The sequence below is a fragment of the Egretta garzetta genome, unplaced genomic scaffold (genome assembly GCF_000687185.1).
Source record: "Egretta garzetta isolate BGI_Z169 unplaced genomic scaffold, ASM68718v1 scaffold547, whole genome shotgun sequence".
Classification (NCBI taxonomy): Eukaryota; Metazoa; Chordata; class Aves; order Pelecaniformes; family Ardeidae; genus Egretta; species Egretta garzetta.
In genome coordinates this window covers 696,325-718,244 of record NW_009260174.1, presented here as the reverse complement: position 1 = coordinate 718,244, position 21,920 = coordinate 696,325, and the positions used below count along the sequence as shown (strand labels likewise).

The 21,920-nt window shown below is 36.7% G+C and overlaps 1 protein-coding gene across 1 annotated transcript; it reads left to right on the top strand.

Annotated features, from left to right (window-relative positions):
* The first annotated feature begins 372 nt into the window (after nucleotides 1-372).
* On the top strand, nucleotides 373-21,485 carry CFAP300 (cilia and flagella associated protein 300). Its single transcript, XM_035897169.1, has 6 exons — nucleotides 373-492; nucleotides 2,154-2,226; nucleotides 8,055-8,221; nucleotides 10,332-10,504; nucleotides 16,828-16,894; nucleotides 21,354-21,485. The coding sequence occupies exons 1-6, from the start codon at nucleotides 373-375 to the stop codon at nucleotides 21,483-21,485; spliced, it is 732 nt and encodes a 243-aa protein (XP_035753062.1).
* Nucleotides 21,486-21,920: the final 435 nt, after the last annotated feature.

The following is a 21,920-nucleotide window of genomic DNA, read 5'->3' as shown; positions in this document are numbered from 1 at the left end:
CCGCTCCGGCGGCGGCGAGTCCGTCTCTCTCTCTCTCTCTCTCTCTTTTTTTTAAATTTTTTTTTTTTATTATTATTTTCGCCCCACCCTCCCCCTTTAATTGGAAGCCTCCTGGGTATTTTTCAGGCCCGTAAAACGCTTGTTCTGAGGTGCGGGGCCGTTACCCTTGGCTTCCAGAGTCACCCAACAGCTCTTTCAGTTGCGCAGCGTTGCTCCGATGCTGCTGGAGCAGCGGTTGTGCTTCCTAGGAGGGGTGGGAGGCGGTTAGAAGTGAGAATGGAAAGAAAAAAAGAAATAAAGTATGATTATTGGTCAGAATAGGACTTTCTGTAGTGTACCTATGCAAATTTGCAGAGTGAATAAGTACCTGGTATGTCTGCAGAATATTTAATCTCATTTTTCCATTTCAGGTCCATGCAAGGCAGGATCACAGCACAAGCGTTCAGTTTTGACCAGCAGTTTAAGCCCTATCAAAAGGACGAGTTTGTTATGGTAGTTCTAAGTCCTTTATATTTTAACATGACTTTTTTTTCCATGAAATTATAGCTATTGGAAAACTGCATAATGGCAAACATTGTAGCAGCATTAGCATGCTATTCGCCTGCTCACTGTCTCCTTGAAAGTAGGTGATTTAGGTGTGGAGCTCAAGTTGTACTTTGTGGGTTAACTGTGTTGTCCAGTAAAAATATTTTAGTCTGTACTAATATTACTCTCTTTTAAAAAGGAACAATTTAGTCATTCAAGATTCCCAAGAATGGGAATCTGAACTGGATGCTGATCTTGGCCACCGCATTTAATGTTGGGAAGTCCACCCAGGAGGAGACACTGAACAGCATACATGCAGTTGGTACCATTGCTCACTGCTTTTACTGCTTTGTCACAGTAAATACGCTGTACAATTAGACATGCATGTGCACCATATATCTGAAAATATAATATTTTAAAATTTATTGGATACCATTGCTTTATACTGGAATTTTGGGCTTTCAGCTTTTTGAGACTCAAGTCTCCTGCTGATTTTGTGTCCTCCACTTTTGTTGTCTGCAAAGTCAAATCTGTTCATCTGTTTGCAGACAGAAAAGTGTAATAATCTGTGGTTTTAAAACGAGTGTGGTTTTTACATCTGTTAGTTTAAAAACAACTCTTTGACTTGTTGTATATCTACTTCATATTGTTATCCTGGATAAAGATTTCAGCCTCTTTGTATTTTAAAGAAATTCACACAGAAATACACCAATATTTCATCTCCCACTGGTAAACATTTCAAATTATTGAAGTTTATGCATTCACCTTCTCAATGCTCATCTCTTTTGAATTGAAAATGTAAAAATATCAGTATGAAATTATGAACTCTGAGTAGCTGTGCATTAGTTGAGAACAAAGGGACCATTCAATTATATAGTCTGATCTCTCTGTTTCCCAGAGAGGTGGTAGAGATTTGGTGATGCAGAGACTGAAAAATCCATCATTTTCTTAACAGCTTCTTCAATGATTTTTCACTCTGCTTGTTTGCATATACATAAGTGTGGGTTTTCTTAATTGGCTTATCTATCATTTAAACTTGTCAGCTACCAACATAACTATGCATGTCTACTTTTTTTTAATTGATAAATCAATAAGATTGAATACTTCAGATCCTACCATGGAACGTCTTCTCCATCCCTTCAACAATTTATGGATTTCTTCTGTATCTGTTTAAAAAATTTGTGTCTCTCCACACTTCTCCAAGCTTCAAATTTATGTACAAAATGTAAATTTTACAATCATACTTAGCATTTCATTTTTGACTTCAACAACATTTCACATAGAGATATAATTCTTTCATCTCTTCTTCCATTTTCTGTACCTCCAAGGATTTCATGCAACCTTTTTGTGTGTTCTTGGACTGAAAGTGCTTCACTGTAAAACCTTAATAATGCATATATAAATATGTACATGAAGATATCTTGAATATATAAAAGACACTGGCTACACAAAGTTACAAAAACTTGTATTTGGTGGTGTGATATGATATTTAGTATCCAAACTGAAAGGTCATACAGAGTCTACTTGCTAATTGGATCCTTATAATTGACTTTGAAAGTATCCAAGGCACTATAAATGATGATTTTATGTTTCATATCATTAACTATTCTCTTATTTGAATATTATAGGCATTTTTTAATGATCAAAATGTGAACTCCAGTTTGAAGTTGCTCTCAGCTTCAGGACAATGGACTACATTGGGTAAATTTAGAATAAATTAATCTTAAATAAAAAAAGTTTGTATTGTAACTATTTTCCTCTAATTTACCATTTTGTAATAATGACTGTTCATATAAGTGTATCTTCACCTGGTTGAAATATCTTAAGGAACTGTTTCTTTTACTAGCTAATAAGAAAAGACTCTTACCTAGTTTGTTACTAAATTGTCACATTTTATACTTTCTTTTCCTTGATCCTGCGTCGATCCATAAACCAAGCTACTAGAAGTACTTTTAAATGGTCTGTGACATCCAGTTGACCTGATCATGTATCCAGACATAATAAACTGCATTAATTGTGGAATTATAGTACTACCTTATTCAGATAGTATTTGGAGAAAGGTACTCTTCTATAGATGCAACCACCTTACTTAGGACAGATCTGAGATTATTGCTCTGTTACAAATTAAAGTTGAGAGAGCAGAAGATTAGATAGAGCACACCCCTGAGCTTGTGTAAATATGCTATCTGCACAACAAAAGTGATCTGGGCGCAGAAAGACAGCCATGTGATGGGTTGCTCTGGTTGCAATCATAGCATAAGGTTGACTTCTAGTTTGTTGCTGTATCATTAACTGCTTATAGCACTTGATTATGTCTGTAGATGGAGATGAGACACTAACGGAGATAGACCAAAAGCAAATAGCACATGATTTTATGGCACCGCTTTGAAATTGTATTTTTGATTATGTAAATGACACAAAATTTCATGGAAATTGCATGTGATAATGTGAGGGGATTTTACACATAATGTCAACACTGGTAGCACCAAAGTGATTTTCCTTAATAGGAATATTTTGAAAGGGAGTAGTGAGCAGTCCTCAATTCTTTTGGTTTGTCTGCAAATACTGTACTGTGTGTAAATATTTAATGGAGCTTTTGGAATTTTTTCACTTTTCCATTTTGACTCTCTGGAATTGGCATAGGTTTTCCCCACTATATACAGTGACACTAGACATTGCCACCTTTTTGTCCACAAAATCCATTTTCCAAACACTGTATCCAGCTGTTAAAACAATTGAAATACAGAAGATGCAAAAAATATTTCAAGTCCCTCTTGAGGTACCTCTTTTTCACTCTGTCAAGCAGAAAGAAAATAAATATATTTCAAACTGTGGGTAAACCTTTTCCTGCTTTAGGCAAGAATTTTTTTAGGCTATCTGTCTAGCCTGTGACTTGCCAGTCCCTGTAGTGAAGGTCAGTAGGTTACATACCTTGTGTTAAGAGCGGAGGGTCACTTGCCGAGTATCCCAGCTTAACTCCTAATTCTGCTCAGTCTTTCTCAGCACAGAAGCAGTGCATTTTGTTCTGAGGACTGGAAGGGTTCCCTTTCTAAATCCTGAACAGCTGGTATACCCCATTTGCTCTTAAAATTTCTTCTTCCCATTCTTTGCCTATTTTTGGTGAGGAATGTTGGCACATTTTTCTATACTTAGTTTTCATGTGCATTTTTTGAAAATATAGTAAGAATTAGCTTTGAGTGGGAGGAGGTGAAAAATCATCTTCTAGTATTTTCTTCTTCAGACATGTGGATACGTTAATCCAGATATACCATTTACTTATCACTGTGGAGTAACTCTCTTAAAAACAAGTTCCTGTTCTTGAAAGAAAATACTGGAAATGGACTTATTTTGCTTTTTAGAATATCTGAAGAAAATGACATAAAAAATGAAAATGACGTATTCTATTGCAAACAAAAATGTTAGTTGTTTTTTTTTTTCAGCGGGGGAGATATTTTGGATGCAAAATATAAGTGGGGTTTAGACAGGTTCTTAGAAACCTCCCTTCTCCTCCCCACCGTGAGCTTGGGCAGAAAGGGATCCACAGAAAGATGTCAGCATTCTATAAAACATCAGTATAATATTACTTTACAACAGTGTTTATTTCTGTAATAATTTTGTCTTTTTCCAGGCTGTGGTTCCCTTTTACCTTCTCACTAAGAATTTCTTTTTCTTTTTAATTCAGTGGGTGTGGTTTCACTTTCGTATTTTTCTCTACCTCTTCTCCGTTCCTTGTCTGTTTCCTTTTCCCAAAATCTGTTTCTAAAAAGTCTTTATTACTTTTTCCCCCCGGTCTCTAATCTCATTTTTTATTTCTCTTGACTGCTTTTCATCCTCACCTTAGTATTATCAAACCGTAATATCCTCACTCTCCATCTGTTAGATCAAAAGGTGGCATAAAACATGGGGTCCCCACGGAATGCAACATGTACCCCTCTTTTCAGCTGCTCCATGTCTTGCGATTCCTGCTAGAATCCCACAGTAGTACATTCCCTCAAGGACTCCAGCTTTAACATTGCTTGAAATATAACATTTTAGGTAAACAATACACAAGGATATTCTCTAGTCTGCTTCATTGGATCAGACAGATACTTAATTACCTATTCTCACACCATGCTTTTTTGCCTGTTGTAGTAGGGAAAATTTTTCCCCTCTTCCTAGCTGCATGGCAGAATACCTGATAGTTCTGTCATGTGCTTTAAGCCCCCCCACTCCCTTCATCTGTTACTCTCATATTTCTAAAATAGAAGTGGCAAAAGGAGCAAATTTGATGTGTACCAACCTATGTCTTGAGACTTGTATTTTTAAATAGCTGCAATGAGAACTAAATAGTCATTTTTCCTTGAGCATGTTACTGGCCTTGCACCTGTCAGCAGTTTTGGGGAGGCAGTACTGTGTCTGTTTAAGCTCAATTAACACTCAAAAAGTTATCTTCAAAGGGGTAGGGTTACTGTCTTTTTGTGTAAATAAAAATTTAGTACTTGCCTAAGAAAGATATTTGGGTTGCTGTATGCACTCGAAGCTCTAACGATTGCTGTCTTTGGAATGGAGTTTTAAAATCTGGAAGGTAATATTAAATCAGTGATTTTTTTTTAGATTACTGTTATAGGCTATCATTTGCAAAAATTTTAAATGTCATTTGAACCTATAAATCATCAGCCTGTACCTTTTACTTTTGAAATACCATCTTTTTAGTACAGAGCACTGTACTTGCATTAGGTCTGTTCTATATAAACTGTTTTGTAAATAGTAAGTTGCAAGATGTTTCCCTGAGGTAGAAAACTTCCTTAAGCTTTGGGGGAACTCTAAATACACCTAATCTGGGGTTTATCTGCCCCACACTGGATATGCAACATGTTCATTTAAAAGTATATTGGCAGCACTTTATAGATATTCCAGAGCTAGCTGTTGTAAGAAGCTTAATCTGCTTCAGTACTTCTCAGCTTTTTGTTTTCCACTTGCAGAGTTGTCAAAGCATTTCTTCTTCCTATTTTATTGCTCACTTTTACAGTGTTATTAAAACTGGTCACTCTTTTCCAGGAAATTCTGAATCTCCAGTTTCAAATCTCACCTCTCAGATGGAGAATAGGAGCTTCCAGTATATTTAAACTTTTCCATTTATAGTTTGTTTTCCTGAACTACTGAATAGATTACAAAGCTCTTGATTTTTTTTTTCCTGATGAAAGTTTTCATAAAATCTTGTTTCAGAGCAGAAGTGTGTCTCCTTTCTTCTCCCTCCCCCAATAAAATCCTAACAATTTGAAGGCCTATAAATAGCTCAGTTTCTTATACTTTGAGCTCAATAACTGGGACAATGTAAGATGTCTCTCTTTTCTTAAGTCCTTTAACATCTGATTTTCATTAGTCTTGACTCAGTTTTTGATTCATAGGTCTTTACAAAAATAATTCTATCTTAGAGGCTGTTTTAGCTCTTATTAAATCTCTTACAAAATAAAAATTCTATCCCTGTGAAAGGAAGCTGGAGAATTAAAAGTTGGAGGAGTCTGGAGATGAGGGGGTGGGAAGAAGCATAAACAAATAAATTAAAAAAAAAAAAATCAGTTTTGTTTCTTCTTAGGTTGTGAGGCTGTAAGCCATGGGGTTTTTGACTTGTGATTTTGGTTACCTAATTTGTTTATTTTTTGGTAGTCACTATGTGGACAGGTAGGAGAATGTCCTAAACTTTTTTTCTTTAATATAAGGTACCTGTTTTCATAACCATAACTGTAGATGTGAAACCAAGCAACTAAATGCCGAGCTTTCCTCTACAGCCAATTTTCTTTACTTCACATTGGCCCAATAAAATAATTACAAAATTTAATGCCAGTATTTTTAGCTTAAGTAGACAAATTTTCAAGCCATCAACTTGTAACTTCTCTTTAACTTTCTTCTTAGTGTTGATCAGGTAGGTGGTACAGTTTACCTGGGTTTAGATACCAAAATGTCAGTCCTACTTAACCTATGAATAAATAATCTCCATGTAATAATATATGGGAGAAATCCCAAGGACTTTTTGGAAGTGTGGGGGCAAGAGAAATTTTAAGTTATAGAATCATAGAATGCTTTGAGTTGGAAGGGACCGTTAGAGGTCATCTAGCCCAACCCCCCTGCAATGAGCAGGGAAATGTTATGCTCTGCTTGCAAAGATTAGGATCAGAATGAAAGGATAGGCGCTCTTGGAAGCGTCACAGTTCATATATCCCTTTTTGGCATGTTTCTGTTCCTGAAATACTGTCAGCTAGAGTAAAATTTGGACATTTCCTAAATACTAGTCTTTAGTGATCCTTTAGGTCAGTTTGTCAGGACACCACTTAATTTTATCTTTAATTGTATGGTGAAAAGCCCTTTGATATTGTGATTTGTTGACCAGTCTCCCATCAAGGGAACCTACAGAGGAGAAAAGATAAGCTAAACTCATGGAAAGCTGGAATTCTGTGAATATTACCTCTGCCGAGACACGTTGCCCTTGCGTTGCATGCTTGCTCATGCTCGCTTCTGCTCTCTTCCCCTCTCCTGTTCAGAAGCACTTTGAAGGGTGTTCAGGGGGACTTGGGAAGTGAGTAGAGAATATGTTCTAGCATTTGGTCTGAACGCTTGGACCGTAGAGAGCAGATGGAACTGGACCGAGTCCAAAGCTTCTTAAATATGGAGTCTAAGGCTATCTGAGATGCCGTAAGTTATCCAACACCATGCATGCAGTTTTGTAGATGTAACACTGTATATAGAGAAGATATGTGCCCTTATGGACTGATACCTCATTAAGTAAAATACTGTAGGACATCTCAGATGGCACTAGATGTCAATGAGCAACAGGATCAAGCCTTGGATGACTTGCAAGCACAGAAAACAGAAAAAATATAGAAAAACGTGCCCTGCGCTTAATGATTACAGAGCTAATATTCCGGCTTCATACAGGAAGCACTGATAGTACCTTTTTCATCTTCTGAAATAGCTGGTTAATAAAGCTTACAGTAGCTACAAAATAACTTTTCAAAAAGTTCAGATATAATACTTAACAACCCAAAAATCTGTCAGGGCTGTGTTCATTTTGATTTCTACTCTGCGGGGTGCTGTTAGCAGCTATTGACTTTTGTACTTCATCATGTCAAATTTGATATTTGTCTTCCAATTCTTTAAGGCTTAAGCTGTGGAATATGATTTTCTAAGGGTGTGTTCTAATATGATGTTGAGTTCACATGGTGTTTCATCTATCCCTTGTTTTGCTTGATAGTATTGCCAACAGGGGGAGCAGACACTTGAGCCTTAATGGAAAGTAGCATTCAGATGAATTCAATGTTTTCTTTACACTTGTTTCTTTCTGAGCTTTCTTTGTTTTTCGAGGGACTGTGTGACTGAGGTATACCTATGTGGTCTGTATTTTTTTAAAGAATATGCCACACAACCATTTAGAGAAGTTGATTATTTCCACACTGTATCAAATTAAAAATTACTTTAAAACCATTAGTATGTGGAAATTCTCCTGTTTTATTTATTGCACGAGATATGAACAGAAGCCTTCCTGTGTATTCCAGGTTCCAAAGTGACAAAAATTGAAGCTACAGTGGTGCCCTGTACACAGATTTCCATGTCATTTTTTGATCGGCTATACTCTGAAGGAGTTGTTAGAGAAACTGGAGATATTGTAAAATGTTATGATGACTATTACGATGATATTCTCATCTCTGATGAATTAAGGAAGGTCAGTATAGCAATGACTAATTTCTTACAATTTTTCATGCTCTACTAGGTACTGTAAGGACACATTTTTCATTATTTTTTGTGAAAGCAATGGCTGTTTTCCAGGTGGTCCCTCTTTCCTGTTTAGGTAGCAGAAAAAGGTAAAACCTTATCTCAAGTAGTCAGTGCTTGGGTGTGCAGGGGGCGGGAAATGCAGCTACTCATTTGCCTAGGAGGGGAAAACAAGTGGTGCTAATGGAAAGGTCCCATGATACCCAAAGCTGTGGGTTCACCCAGCCTTCCAGGTAGTAGATGAAATTGAATGTACTCAATAGCCACATCCCGAAGCATTCCTGGCCGGGAATGCTGACCATATAATCTGTGAAGGCATTTAAGGAAAGGCATCTTCCTGTATTTTCACTGAAACAAAGGAGAGGAAACTTTGGAAAGAGGAATTATTTTTCAGTGTAACACTGCTAAAGGACTAAACTCCTGAACAGGCCTGTAAGGTAAAAACTGTTTGTTATATCCAGTGGGTGTTAGAGAGCAGATTATTCTGAAAAAGAATCTCTCTAACAGTGGCACCTTCTTAATCAACTATGTTTCTTTTGACTTCATAAGCTAAACCCATTTTTTTTACTTAGGATTGTTTCGCATTAGCAAAGCATAGTGTGGGAGAACTGGATTTTGCTCTTCCTTGTATATATAATCATCATAAGTACTTAATAATTATAGAGTTGCAATCATGTGCACTTGGCAAATCCTTTGAAGGCAATGTATTTGAACCAGTGACACTGGTTACAGGATGTGGCCTGAAATACTGGTCTGTCTTGTAAAGTTCTGGGAAAAGAAGAGAAGTCAAGCTCATGTTTGAATTTCAGATGTGGTTTGTAGCCTAGCAGTTCAAAATACTATGTGTTTATAAGTTGGGTACGTGTGAAGTGTTTTCTGAAAATTAACTATATCGGATGTAGCAAAGTTAGAGGCAACATTTAAAATAAGGAATAGTTGGAGTTTCCGTCTCTTTCCATTTTCCTTTTCCCTTGGAAGGGTTGTGTGTGTCCGCAAGTTGTAAGTTGAAGGATTTGCATTTGTTTGAAATGGATGTGATTCCTACTCGTAAGACCTAAAATGGCAGAAAGAATTAAGAGTCAAAATCTTCCAGGAATGACATCAAAACTTCAGATTAAATTAGTCAGTGCCCTAGGAGAGTAGGCTGCAGGGGGCAGCAAACTGTCTGTCTCCTGGCCCTCAGCTGCAAAACTCCATGTCCCTTTCCTACCTGCCACCTCTTCTCTTGTTTAAACCAAGAGGGCAGTTAGGGTACATATGAGGTGGCCATCAACAATAGTTGCTGCCCAGGCCCTTTTTTACTCAGTGATGTTATATAGAGGGCCAGAGAGCAGTAAGCTCATGTCTAGCTTTGACCAGTTTGGCTGGGTTGGCCTCTGCTGTTTGGCTGATGTGACTCGTAGCCATACTGAGTTACAATTCCTGTCCACCCTTACAGTGCACAGTGTTGGGACTAATATAGCAAGTTCTCTGTGTTCACATAATATTGCAGCAAAAGGCAGGTGAGATGCGTGGAGGCAGCTGGATAACATGTCTGGTTTATCCAGGCCACAGATAAAGGCTCGTTAGGGTCTGCAATAAAGAATGGTGGGAATTTGAGTGATCTCCTCTAGGAGATCCTTGGGATTCCTTTACAAATGTGAGATAGGTGTGTAAACTCTGTAAAAAAGCAAATGTAGGCAAAGTTACCAAAGACAAACTACTTGGCAGTGATCGACATACCAAAGATAGCTAGATTATTTTCAGATTGATTCATTAGCATGATGAGCAATTAACCAGTGAATAACAAGACTCTTAAAAAATCTTCCCTTATGTCTTATGGGCACAAATCTGGCAGTGATTCTGCTTTGTATTGTATCTATAAATTTTGAACATGATTGCATCATTGGAAGAAGGATTTAGAGAGATGTACTTATTTATTTCCATCCACAGTTCATATATTTTATATGGACGTAAACTCTGTATGACATACAGTAAAGTAGTTGCATTGTTTATATGATTAATCTCAAATAAGAAGTTTTCACCTATTTGATGACTTTGTTATTTTCTTGTTACACAAGGTCTTGCTTCTGGAAGATTCAGACCATTATGACTTATTCAGTCAGTTGGATCGCAAGGAATTTCTGTTCTGTCTTTTTAAGCATCTTTGCATTGGAGGAACTCTTTGCCAGTTTGAAGATGTAGTTGGCCCATACTTAGAAACTACAAAAGCTTTATATAAAGACTTGGTCAGGTAAGTGTTTTCTGGTTTATACAATTGTATATGTATGTGCTCTGCATAGATATTTGTGTCGATTTGTGTGAATTTATTGTGCATTACTGCTTCAAAAATGGGGCTGTTATTTAATCAATCTGCAAGCTTATTTGTCTTCAACTATCAAAGTAACGTGTAACAATGGTAGTAGGTCAATAGCTAAATATATGCAATTTTAATGGCATCTGTCCCACATAAAACCTTTTTTTATATTTCTTATATGGATGTTGATGTTTTATAACTCACTCCCCTTTTAAAGATTTTTGTTTCTGTAATTGTCTACTGAAAACATGGCATATCACTGGAACTAGATTGTGTTCCCACTGTCATTGAGAAAATATCAACAAATAAGCCTTGGATATATACTCCTGGACTACTTTCAAGCTGCTTTTGGCTTAGGATTTAAAAATTCAATACTTAAGTTGAAATTTTTAGTTCTGTATATATTTTATTCCAGCTGTTTATTTTTTTTTTTACATACAGTTGGATTTTGGCATTCTTAATTCCAAAAATTCACTTCTTGCAGCGTAAAGCTAGGGGTGGTAGAATCTGGCTGTTAACATGACATAGTGGACTAAGACACATTTTTTGCCAGGTCTGGTGTATGGAATTGTTTGGAATTTTATGGGTTTTTTTTTCTTTACATTAGAGGTGATAGATCAGAGGTCCAAATTCAGAAAAAAGGCAATTTTTTGCCCTGTTTTGATATATGAATATGATGACTTCTCCGACTGACCAAATTTATTTCCTGGTTAGTGGGAAATGGAATGTAGTTATTGGTTATGCAAAGACTCATTCCAAGCTAAGCTAATGGGAATATGAAGATTTTCAGTGATGTGACTAAAATTTTATATTATATTGTACTTTTCCACTCATAATAAGTATTTGTGGGATAGTATAAAGAACAATATTCACCTGAACTATGAAAACCAATTGCAGACCTCTGAAATGAGAGATAGTATGAGAACTCTGATAATGCGGATACTAAGTAATGCACTACAATGTACACTACGCAGGCTTCAAATTGCTTAAAGTAGGAATTGATATTTTTCTTCCTCCTCAGCTCTATTTGGAATTGTGTGATGACCAATTGTTATTTCATCTCCTATTTTAAGATTACACACAAGCATATTAGGAAAAAATCATGTAAGATGTATTCGTCATTATGTCTGTTCTTAAAATGTCTTGGATAAATTAAAGAGTAAAATTTATATGTCTGAACAAAGACACAGTGGAAGATTAGACCCAGTGAATCTTAATCACCTGAATAATGGGGTAATGGATACAAGTTAATCCTGAGAAGATTCCGATTAGACATGAGAGGAAAATTTTTCACAATGAGAACAGTCAACCATTGGAATAATCTCCCCGGGGGAGTGCTTGACTTTGCCACACTGGACATTTTCAAGACACAGCTGGACAGGGTGCTGGGCCATCTTATTTAGACTGTGCTCTTGCCTAGAAAGGTTGGACCAGATGATCCTTGAGGTCCCTTCCAACCTGGTATTCTATGATCTATGATTCTATGAATATTTCTTTACTTCTGTAGCATTTGTATATAGATTGCTGTATCCAAACAAAATATTTAAAACAAAATATTTGGCTGGTTTTTGGAATTTTTATAATACTTAACCAAAGAAGCTTACAATCCTTTAATAACTTCTAAGCAGCTTTTAGATTTTGTAATGGTCAGTACTTTTCAGGGTGCAAGTTGACTTAGTCACATGCTGTTTCCCAGGGTCATCTAAAATAAATTATTAAAGTAGCAGTAGAACAGATGATACTTTTAGAGAAACCACTGAAACAGAGAAATTGAGCATTTTCAATAGCCCAAGAAGTTTTTTCAGAAATAATGAACTTAGACTGCTGCATGTATTAATTTGAATACTGTGATTAGTCACCAGAGGTTTCTTATTAGTGTGATTTGTTTCGATATGTTCATATTATACATAGATGGAAATCAAGTGGGTTCTTCAAAAATACAGAATATGACATAAAAGGATCCATCAGTGCTTCACCTCTACCCTTCCTTTTCTTTCAAATTGTTCAGTCTGCACTTGAAACAAGCTGTTTGTTACTCTAATCCTCAGCCTTAGTTGACTCTGCATTGACTACAGCTGTTTCTGCTCTTGTGTTGTTGGATTGACCTAGGACAAAGTGCAAATCCAATCAGATCCTTCACTTTATTGCTTCCCTTTGCTGTTGAGTTGTTTTCTCCTAAACATGTTCACGTTTTGTTCTAAGCCACTCCTTTTCTTTACCTTCCTAACTCAAACCTTTTCTGCTTCTTTTTCCTTTTCCTGCTGTAAAATTTGATAAGGATGTCAAGTAGTTCTTGATACTTAAAAAAAAAAAAAAAGAAAAAAAAAAGCATCTGCCAAAATCTTCCTCACAATTTCATCCTGCTTTCAAGGTTTGTTTTTTCCATACCCTCAATCTGTTCCATATTGGCCCTTTATATATTTCTGTGATTTTTCTTGTGTGCTATTTCTGTCCTTTATACAATATCAGGACAAAACCTTTCAAGATCCATTCCTCTGGTTTTTGGTGTTAGGGTCTTGGGGTTTTTTTCCCCCAGTTGGCATCTTGCTTTCTATCCTCCAAAGTTTTGAAGTACATCTACTCAGTTCATGTGACATAACTGATCTTCAATATTTATCTACCATGTGTCTCTCCATTTCTGTGCCTATAAATGTCTGCTGGTTTCTCACTGCCAGTGGAGCTGGTGTAAACACAGACTAGCAGTTGAAAAAGAAACTCCCAGTTTAACTAAATCTTTAATCTTGCTCCTTTGGTATCAAGTTCTCTATTGGTCCCATGAGAAAAGCTTTTGATCTTGACAATTCAGACATTACCTCTCCCTTCATAATCACGGTTGTCTCCTGCTTTGTCTCATTTCCCCCTGCCCCCAGTTTATGCAAAATGATGTTGCTGTTTTGTTACCACCATCTTAAGAGAGAAAAAGCCAGTGAAAGGATAAGCAATGCAGCTCTGAAGAGGGATACTCATGCCACAGTCTTGACATAATTTCTAATTTGTAGTCCATGCTGTGCACTGTATTACTTAACACATTTTTGCACAGATTACAAAAGAAAATAAAGCAATGAAAATTACTTTCTTATGGCCTCTTATTTTCAGCAGACAATTGCTAATGAGAGTAGTGGTCTCTTAGATTCTCTTTACCAAACAGTTCACCTTCAAATTCCTGTTGAAAACCAACTATTCTTTAAATTATTCTAGACTGCTGTCTTCCATCTGGTTTCTTTTCATCTTGGGCCACGGTTGCATTGGATACTCTCTACTCTTTGTAAAGTGATATTAAAAACTTTTCATGGTATTAAAAAATTCTGTAACCCGTATTCTTCTTAAACTTTAATTTTTATGTCTTGAGGGCTCCGAAGGCTTGGTGAAAAACAAATGGATAGTACAATAATTATTAGCTGCTAGCTAATGTGCACTGAAAAATTAGCCCCCACAGATAAGCTCAGTCTAATCATGATATACTTACAGAGGTATAAACATCTGTTTGGTCCTGTAGCAGTTTTTCTTATGGAAAAGATCCTTAGCATGAAGAGTTCCACAGAAGTGTCTTTAGTGCTGGGAGTGGCAGACCCATTATGAGCTTTTCCCCACTTCTCTTTCTTACAGCCTTTCTTCTGGCCTTTCCTTAATTCTAACTCCAAGGCAACAATGTTCAAAATAGTGTCAAAAGGTTTGAGATTTCATTTTATTAAAGCATTTCCATGGATATTGTTTATGGGAGAATGCAATAAACTTTTGAAATGAACCACTCTAGATATTTTACAAGCACAGGTAGGGACTTCCAAATACAACTATTAAATGGCAGGTATTGTCTCCTTTTTACAAAGAGTAATAATTACTTCCTAATGAATTAATGCACAACTTGTTGTCTGTTACTAAGCCAGCAGTAATTAGTCTGTGACCAGTTGAATCCATCCAAAATTTTAACGCTGAGTGTCATGTCCTGTGTGCCCTAAATAATTGCAAAATCCTCGTAGTATTTTTGGTTTAGTTAAAAAATACATTTACATGACAAAAACTTGTTAATTAAAATATAATCTATGAATCCTTTTTGGTAAGTCTTGTCTTCTCTACTTAACCCCTGATTTTTCTGGCAGTGTCTCTCTATGGTGACAGCTGCTGTAGTATCTTGTAGTCATTGTTCTCCATCTTTCTGTGCCATCTCCATGCCCTTTCCTCCATAATAAATGAATTTATGTGAAAGCATGGAGTTGTTCTTTTAATGTTTGGAAAGTCTAATAAAATATGGTCAGCAAGGTTAGGATATAAATAGAATCCAAAGTGAATTGAGAGACGATGAGGAAGTTTGTTCTTCATAAAAAGAGAATAGATGCACGTTAAAATGATAAAGGATCTAACATATTAAATAAATAGTTTAGAAGTTAACAATTTGAGAGAACAAAGTGGGGTATGAGGACTATTTTTAAGGAAATACTATCCTTTTCAAGAAGACAAGGTAGTTTTTTTCTAAAACCTCTTAGGAAAAAGAAAAAAATAGAGCAAATGAGCTTGTCAAAGGCAACCTCCTGTTTTTTTTCAAGTCAGCAAGGGAAAAATCTCATCTGATTTTGGCAGATACGTTATTTTGCCTTAAAAATTAACCAAAGTACTAGAAATAAACACTCAGTCTGAAAAATGACTTACAGGAAGCTAACCACAAGGGGAAAATTTCTCAAGGCAGTGGAATAAATAGGAAGACTTATTCTCTGTCATCCCTTACTTTGGTATCCTAGGTATATGTAACATAAAAATTAAGAAACCAGAAACTGAAAGGATACTTTTCAGACACAAGAATATGAAGCCAGAGTAACTTAAATGCAACTGTAACTTGTGGGGGTGGTGATACATGGTAGAAAGTACTAACACCACTAACCCTCTATACCTTCCTCTGAAAGTTGTCACTCTTTCAGCAGAGCTGGTTAAAGAGTTTCTGAACGGCTGCAGTTTACAGCCCGGTACGTTAGCATAAACTGACATCCGTGTTAGTTTATCTTAGTATGCTGGTCTGTAAACTGCAGTGGTTCAGAAGCTGAGTCATGAACCAGTTGAGCTGTCCCTGCTGGGAAGGGAGTAATCTCCTGAGGGGTGGTAAAGCAGACAGCCGGGGCCAGTACCAGTTTCAGCAATACCATCTTAATCCACCGTTGAGTATATCAACATGTCAGTTGTAACAAAAAATTCTGAGAAAGCCTGCTTACTGACGCACCACAGGAAAGATCAACTTCACAGTATAGGCTTAATTCATACACGACTGTGTCATTACTCTACAGATGAAATCAGTTAATCGGAGAGTCAATTTCTTTTATTGGTTGGAGAGATTGAATCAACAAAGATGATGTTGGTTGATTTGGGGTTTGTTCTTGTAAAAAGAAGCTTTGCGAAAGCAGTGATAATAGGGGACTGCTGTCACAGACGGCTTGGAGCTGGTGCGGGACACAACTGGGCTGTGTTTAATGCACATCCTCTAGCAACTTGTCTATACTGGGACCTTTCCCATGAACTGAACCTGTTTATGACAAGGCAGGTTTTGAGCTATGCATTTCTTGGAACTGTGTAAATGTGGAGTTATAAGGCTCAACTGCTCCACAGTGAGTTAATGTAAATAGGAATCTGTGAAATTAGATAAATTAATGTAAGTTACATGTTCTAATTTATGAAGAAATGTAAGCATTGCTTAAAGCAAACCTGCAGAAAAATGACACATTTAAAAATACTTAAATTTAAAATATGTTGAGATGCCTGGATGCTTTGCAATAATATCTTGGTGTTATTAGTAATTGTGATGGAAGAAATGGCAGTCTTCACAATAGACACAGTCTAGAAATATAAAAATTCAGAACTAATACCATCCTAGGTTGCCTAGCTGTCTATATATACAGGATTCCAAAGGAGGAAAAATGAACCTAAACTGTAATTATTTATTAATTAAAAATGAGCTGAAGTCTGCATTTTTTCACCAGTACTGCTGCTACTTCTTGTAGTCTGTATTGAAATGCAGTTCTCTTTGCAGTTTTTTTTTTCTCAAAGAAAATGTAAGAAGATTTTTACAAAATGTTGAGCTGAATAACTTTCCATAGCTATCAATATTCAATCTTTATATTGGAGTCACCTAGGCCTGGATAATATTGCTGTGATTTAGTAATTGAAATCAGTGAAACCAATTCAGATGACTAGATAAATTAAATCGTTTTCAGTAAAATGTCGTAATATCCACGTGCTTACTGTACGTATTAAGTACATATTATTCCCCTGTATTTCAGTGTTCAAAAGAATCCTGAAACAAAAGAAATACATATTATTTCTACAGTCTTCAGAGTGTCTGCATATGTAAGTATTAATGATTTTTTGATATGGGATTTTACTGGAAGTAAGATGCATAACATGAAAATAATGAATTGACATTTACACAAAGAAAATATAATATTCCATTTTAAAGGGTTATGTTTTCATAGTTGTTGTCATTTTTTATTCATGAATTCTTTCCCTGATCTCATCCTGCTTTCTCGTCTTCTTCTCTAACTCTTTGTCAATAACCACCAACTAAAGTTTTATTTGGTAGCTCACTAAAAATAGGTTTACTGGATTACACTTGAAGCCATAATAGTAATCCAGAAACCAGTTTATGGAAAAAACATATCTTTAGGTCTGAGTAATTCTGGTTTTAGATCTACTTGAGATAGTAGTAAGGATTAAGAATCCACTCTTGACTTTGTATTGTTCTGGTTTTAGAAATGTTGCTAGAGCTTTCTGAATAGCTTCTGTTGCATCTGTTTCTGTAAAGACTGCAAGGAAGTTTAGTACACAAAAGGGCTGGGGTGGCGAGGTGACTGCTAACCTTTTTTCCCCTCCCTTGTCAAGTCTCATTCCTATGTTTCCTTGCAAAATCATACATTTGCCATCAAGATAAGTTTGAGAACTGGCTGCATGTTTATTAGATTCAGCATATCTGTCATTTAATTGTTACAGTAGGGTGAACTACTCCAAATTCTTCTTGAGTAACCAGAATATGTAATAATTAAACATACCCACTTTCAAAAGAAGTAGCTGATGTCATTTCAGACTGCACAAACTTCCCTGTCAGTTGCCAATAGCCCAGTTGTTCATCTGTGGGTCATCGTCTTTTCAGTACAATGTGTGATTCATAAAAGGCTTTTGAAAGGTTTTTGAAAATAAGCACATTATGGCTGTGTCAAAATTTACTTTTCTACTAGGGTTGCAGACTGTAATAAAAATAAAACAAGAAAGCAAAACCCTGATAATTCGATGTTCTTCTGTTACTTCTGTTTCTTTCCCATCTCTGAATCAAATGGATTGATGTGAACTTCGCAGATCTCTATATTTAAGTAGATTCATGATATTTAGGAGCTCCCTTAACTGTCTTTGCATACATTAAATAAAATCAGTATTAAAAAAAAAAAAAAGAAGAAGAAAAATTTCAGCAACTTTTTGAAAACAAAATAATGGATGGACGAAAGAAAAACCAGTGTAAATACAGAGCAGGTTATCCTCCCTGTAGCTTTGGGGGAAAATTGGGCTTTACTGCACATTCTGGTAATTTGTGAGGCGAAGGAGAATTCTGAAATTCTGGTTTCCATGAGAGAACATCCTGAAGAATTTTCTTTCAGAATAGAGAAAGGCTTACATGGGTATCTCTAGATTGTTCCATGGCTCTGTGGATCAAAACTCTTTAAACTTTGCTTCAAAATCACAGGACAGGCACCTACAGGAGCACAGATGTCTTGTGCTTGTGATGAAAAGTTTCTCTCAAGGAGATAACTGCATTTCTGCAGTAGATTTAGTTTCTGGCTTCATTTGGTAAATAACTACAGAGTGTGTAATTATAATCTTAATGCTGAGCTGACAATTTTTAAGCTGTGTTTTCTTGTTTTGTATCTGCAAGAAATGGACATACCCTCTTAGCCTGATACGAATAAATAAAAAAAAGCTGTTCTGGTAAAAGTGACCTGAAAAGCAGCTGAGAAGCTAGAAGAACACACATTTTTTGCATGCTGGATTAATAAATGGATAAATATACTTGTATATTTTCACAAGAACAATGGAAGCAGGAATTAAGAACTTCATGTAACGCCATCCTGACACCATCCCTTCCTTTTTATTTGGGTTTTAAGCTGTGGCTAAGAAGCCCTTGTTTTGGAAACAATATCTATAAAAGCACACTATTAGAGATGTAAATATTTCAAGGTATTAAGGTGTAGTTACAAATGTCTGTAGATCTGTTTAGCATGAAAACTCAATAGACCTGGGCATTACAAGAGAAATAACTTTAAATCTGGTGACCAAGTACTCTGCTGAACTCCAAATACCCTTGAGGGCTTTGGGGCTTGAACATAGAATGAAATGTTGTTACAGCTGAAGTATTTGGATGCTAACTGGTATTTTAGAACTTTCTTTCCCTGAACCCCAACTATGGCAATGTTAGAAATCAGTGTAATGCCTAGTTTATTCAAAAAGTATTTTTAAAACAATTGTTGATTAAATTATGCAGTTTTGAGAGATGTTCAGCAGTATCTTTATTTCTGTATTGAGCTATGCATTATGCTATGCATACGTACTCTTAAAACATCAGCTGATTACTTGTGTTCCTACAAAGAAAAAAAAAATGATCCTACTCTACCATCAGTAAATCAACCATTACACCCCCTGCATGTCTGAACCGAAGTCCACCCCGCAGATGGAATTGGTATGATTCTAAATTCATGTACATGCACCCTAAATTGCTGTAAAAACCAGAGTAAGTCTGTGTGAATTCCAGAGGCTTTATGCTCAAGTGTTTTAGGTTTTTATGACTTCTTCTACCAACAAAAATAAATTTAAGAACCCTTTTAATTTAATTAGATTTAACTAGATTATATTGATTATTTTCCTGATACAAGGTTTAGTATATTAGTATATATATGGAGTTTCTTGAAATGCCTCATCACCAGAACTTAACTTGTTTTTGTTCTTGAGTCGTTGAACAAATTTTTAGTGTGCTGACACTGCCTTTAAACAGGCAAAACCTCACCTGACATCGGTTGATTCCATAAGGACTGCAGGACTATGATCTTCTGCAGCAATGGGAAAAAAGTTTAATGAGCAGTCACACCTTGATGTTTGTCTTCTCTTGCTTTTTTTTTTTTTTTTTTGTTGTTGTTGTTTAATGAATGAGCTTAGGTTATTTTTGGATCAAATGCCAGAGGTATTATGATGCTGAGTGCTGTAAAATCCTAAAGCTTGCTTTCCTTACTGCAATAGAGAATCCAGTGTTTGATACAAGTGTATCCCTGAAAAACACCTGAAGAGAGCTAGGCATCTTAAAATTCAAGCTATGGAGCTTGTATGCTGCTTTGCTTAAAAACAGAATGCTATTTTTAGCTTGCCGCATTTGACTACAGTCAGAAAATGCTGTGAATAAACATTATCAAATCTCTACCTGTCTTAAATAATGATTTTGTGGTGGTGCTTATCTTAATTTAAGATTTATGGTCTTGAATAATCCCTCGAAGGAAGACACCAGAATATATAGGAGGGGGTTCATCCTCTTTGATATAAGAGGAGAGAAAATGAGGTGCCAGGAACAGCTACTGGATAAAATTCACAAATGGTCCATGGAGCAGAAATTGGAACCCAGACCTTTTCCTTCTAAGTTGGCTGCCTTAACCACTGGGAGAGGTTACAGTTTTCATGTTTCCTTGGTCCAAAAAAAAGAAGGATTATTTTATGCAGAGGAAGACGTCTTCAACAAAAGAATGTGAGATGTGTGCCTCTAATCTGTAATAGTCTCTAGCCTGGGAGTTTAAAATTTTCCTGGAGAAAATGGACAATATATGCAATATAAGAGGTTCCTGTAGGCAAAAAAAGGGGAACACAACCTACATCTCTTCAACTGTTGTATAAAGGTGCTGGGGAGCAGGAGGAAACTGTTACGTGTTTTAAAAGAAAGGAGGTATCGGCTACGCATTTGTCGATCCTTTAGATGTTCAATTACCAGACTGAACACATAAAAACCCCCAACCCTTCAAAAATTCCCCCATCTTGTTTCTGGATCCCTGCTGGCTTTGAAGTGTGTGTCAAGCTGTGCTGCCCCGTCAGCGCTGAAGCTTTTATTGACATGGGCAGACGTAGGATGCTAAATTGAAGAGCCCAGTTCTGTAGTGTTGGTTGGCAGCTGAACGTGTTTTTTGCAGAATGAGGATGTTGGAACTCGGTGCCTGGATTCCCTTCAAACCCTTTCTGAGGATGGGCACAAAAAGTCTTCTCCGTAACAGTTCAAAGTTGTTAGTAAGAGCTGTAATGAGGCTTTTCCTTAAATGCAGGAATTTGAAACTGAACAGATGCATTAGCAAATGTTAAGTGAAAAAGAATTACTGATAGAACAGCTTTATGTATTAATATAGAGTCCCTAATTTTTTTTTCCATTTCGAAGGAAATGCGATTGGACTGTTGTGTATTTAACCATCTGCGGTTTAGGCTCCAATTGTGTCAACATAAGCTTACATGTTTAATTTTACATTTTGTATTAATGTTACATTCACCTCAAGTTCATTGGAACTATTCAGGCAGAACTACTCAGCGTTTTGTCAGTAGAGCATTGAGCGTCAGGATCCTCACAGAGATGTAATGCTGCTTAAATAAATGATGGTGTATTTATTCTGTTTTGCCACGAAATAAACTGTTGCAACTGGAACAAAACAATACATTTAATTCAGATTTTATGAATTCTCTCAGGGGTATCCATGTTGTTCCTAATGCTGGCTTTTTTTTTTTTTTTTTAACTTCCTCCCAGGATGATAACGGCCTGTGTTACCCTTCAAGCAAAAGCCACGAACAGACTTTTGCCTACTTGATCGTGGATCCCTGCAAGCGACATGTGCACGCTCTCTATCACTGTTTTGGTGGAAGCTTATTTACTAACTAGTTCTAACTAGTACTAACGAGTTTCTCCAGTTTTGTAATGGAGGTGGCCTTCTCTCTGCACGAATTCAGGTAGGAGCTGCCTAGTTTTCTTCTGAGGAAGGATGTGCTCCTTGATTACGCGCTCTGAGCGGCCACACGTTCGCGGAGACGTTACGACGCGGTTAGTGACACAAGTTTTGCGCAACTTTTCTGTATTTAAAAGGCACACTGCTTGAAGCAGTCTCCCCGGCGGTGTTGTGCCCCCTTCCCTCAGCCGTTTTAGCTAATAAAAGGTATCTATCCCTCCAGACGTCTTTTCGGATCCACGACGCGTAAAATGCAGGGGGAGGCTCCGGAGCCAGTGAAATCTTCGCGGAATCGGGAGAAAGCACGCGCGACGGCCCGGCCCGGCCCGCCTCCTCCCTCCCTCCGTCGCCCTCGCCCCCAGCCCCGCTCC

Excerpts from the sequence above, each read along its gene's own strand:
- CFAP300 (XM_035897169.1), top strand. The coding sequence starts at position 373 with ATGTCTGCAGAATATTTAATCTCATTTTTCCATTTCAGGTCCATGCAA. Across the intron at positions 2,227-8,054 it reads AGGACAATGGACTACATTGG|GTTCCAAAGTGACAAAAATT; the intron begins GTAAATTTAGAA and ends TGTGTATTCCAG. Across the intron at positions 8,222-10,331 it reads TCTCTGATGAATTAAGGAAG|GTCTTGCTTCTGGAAGATTC; the intron begins GTCAGTATAGCA and ends TTGTTACACAAG.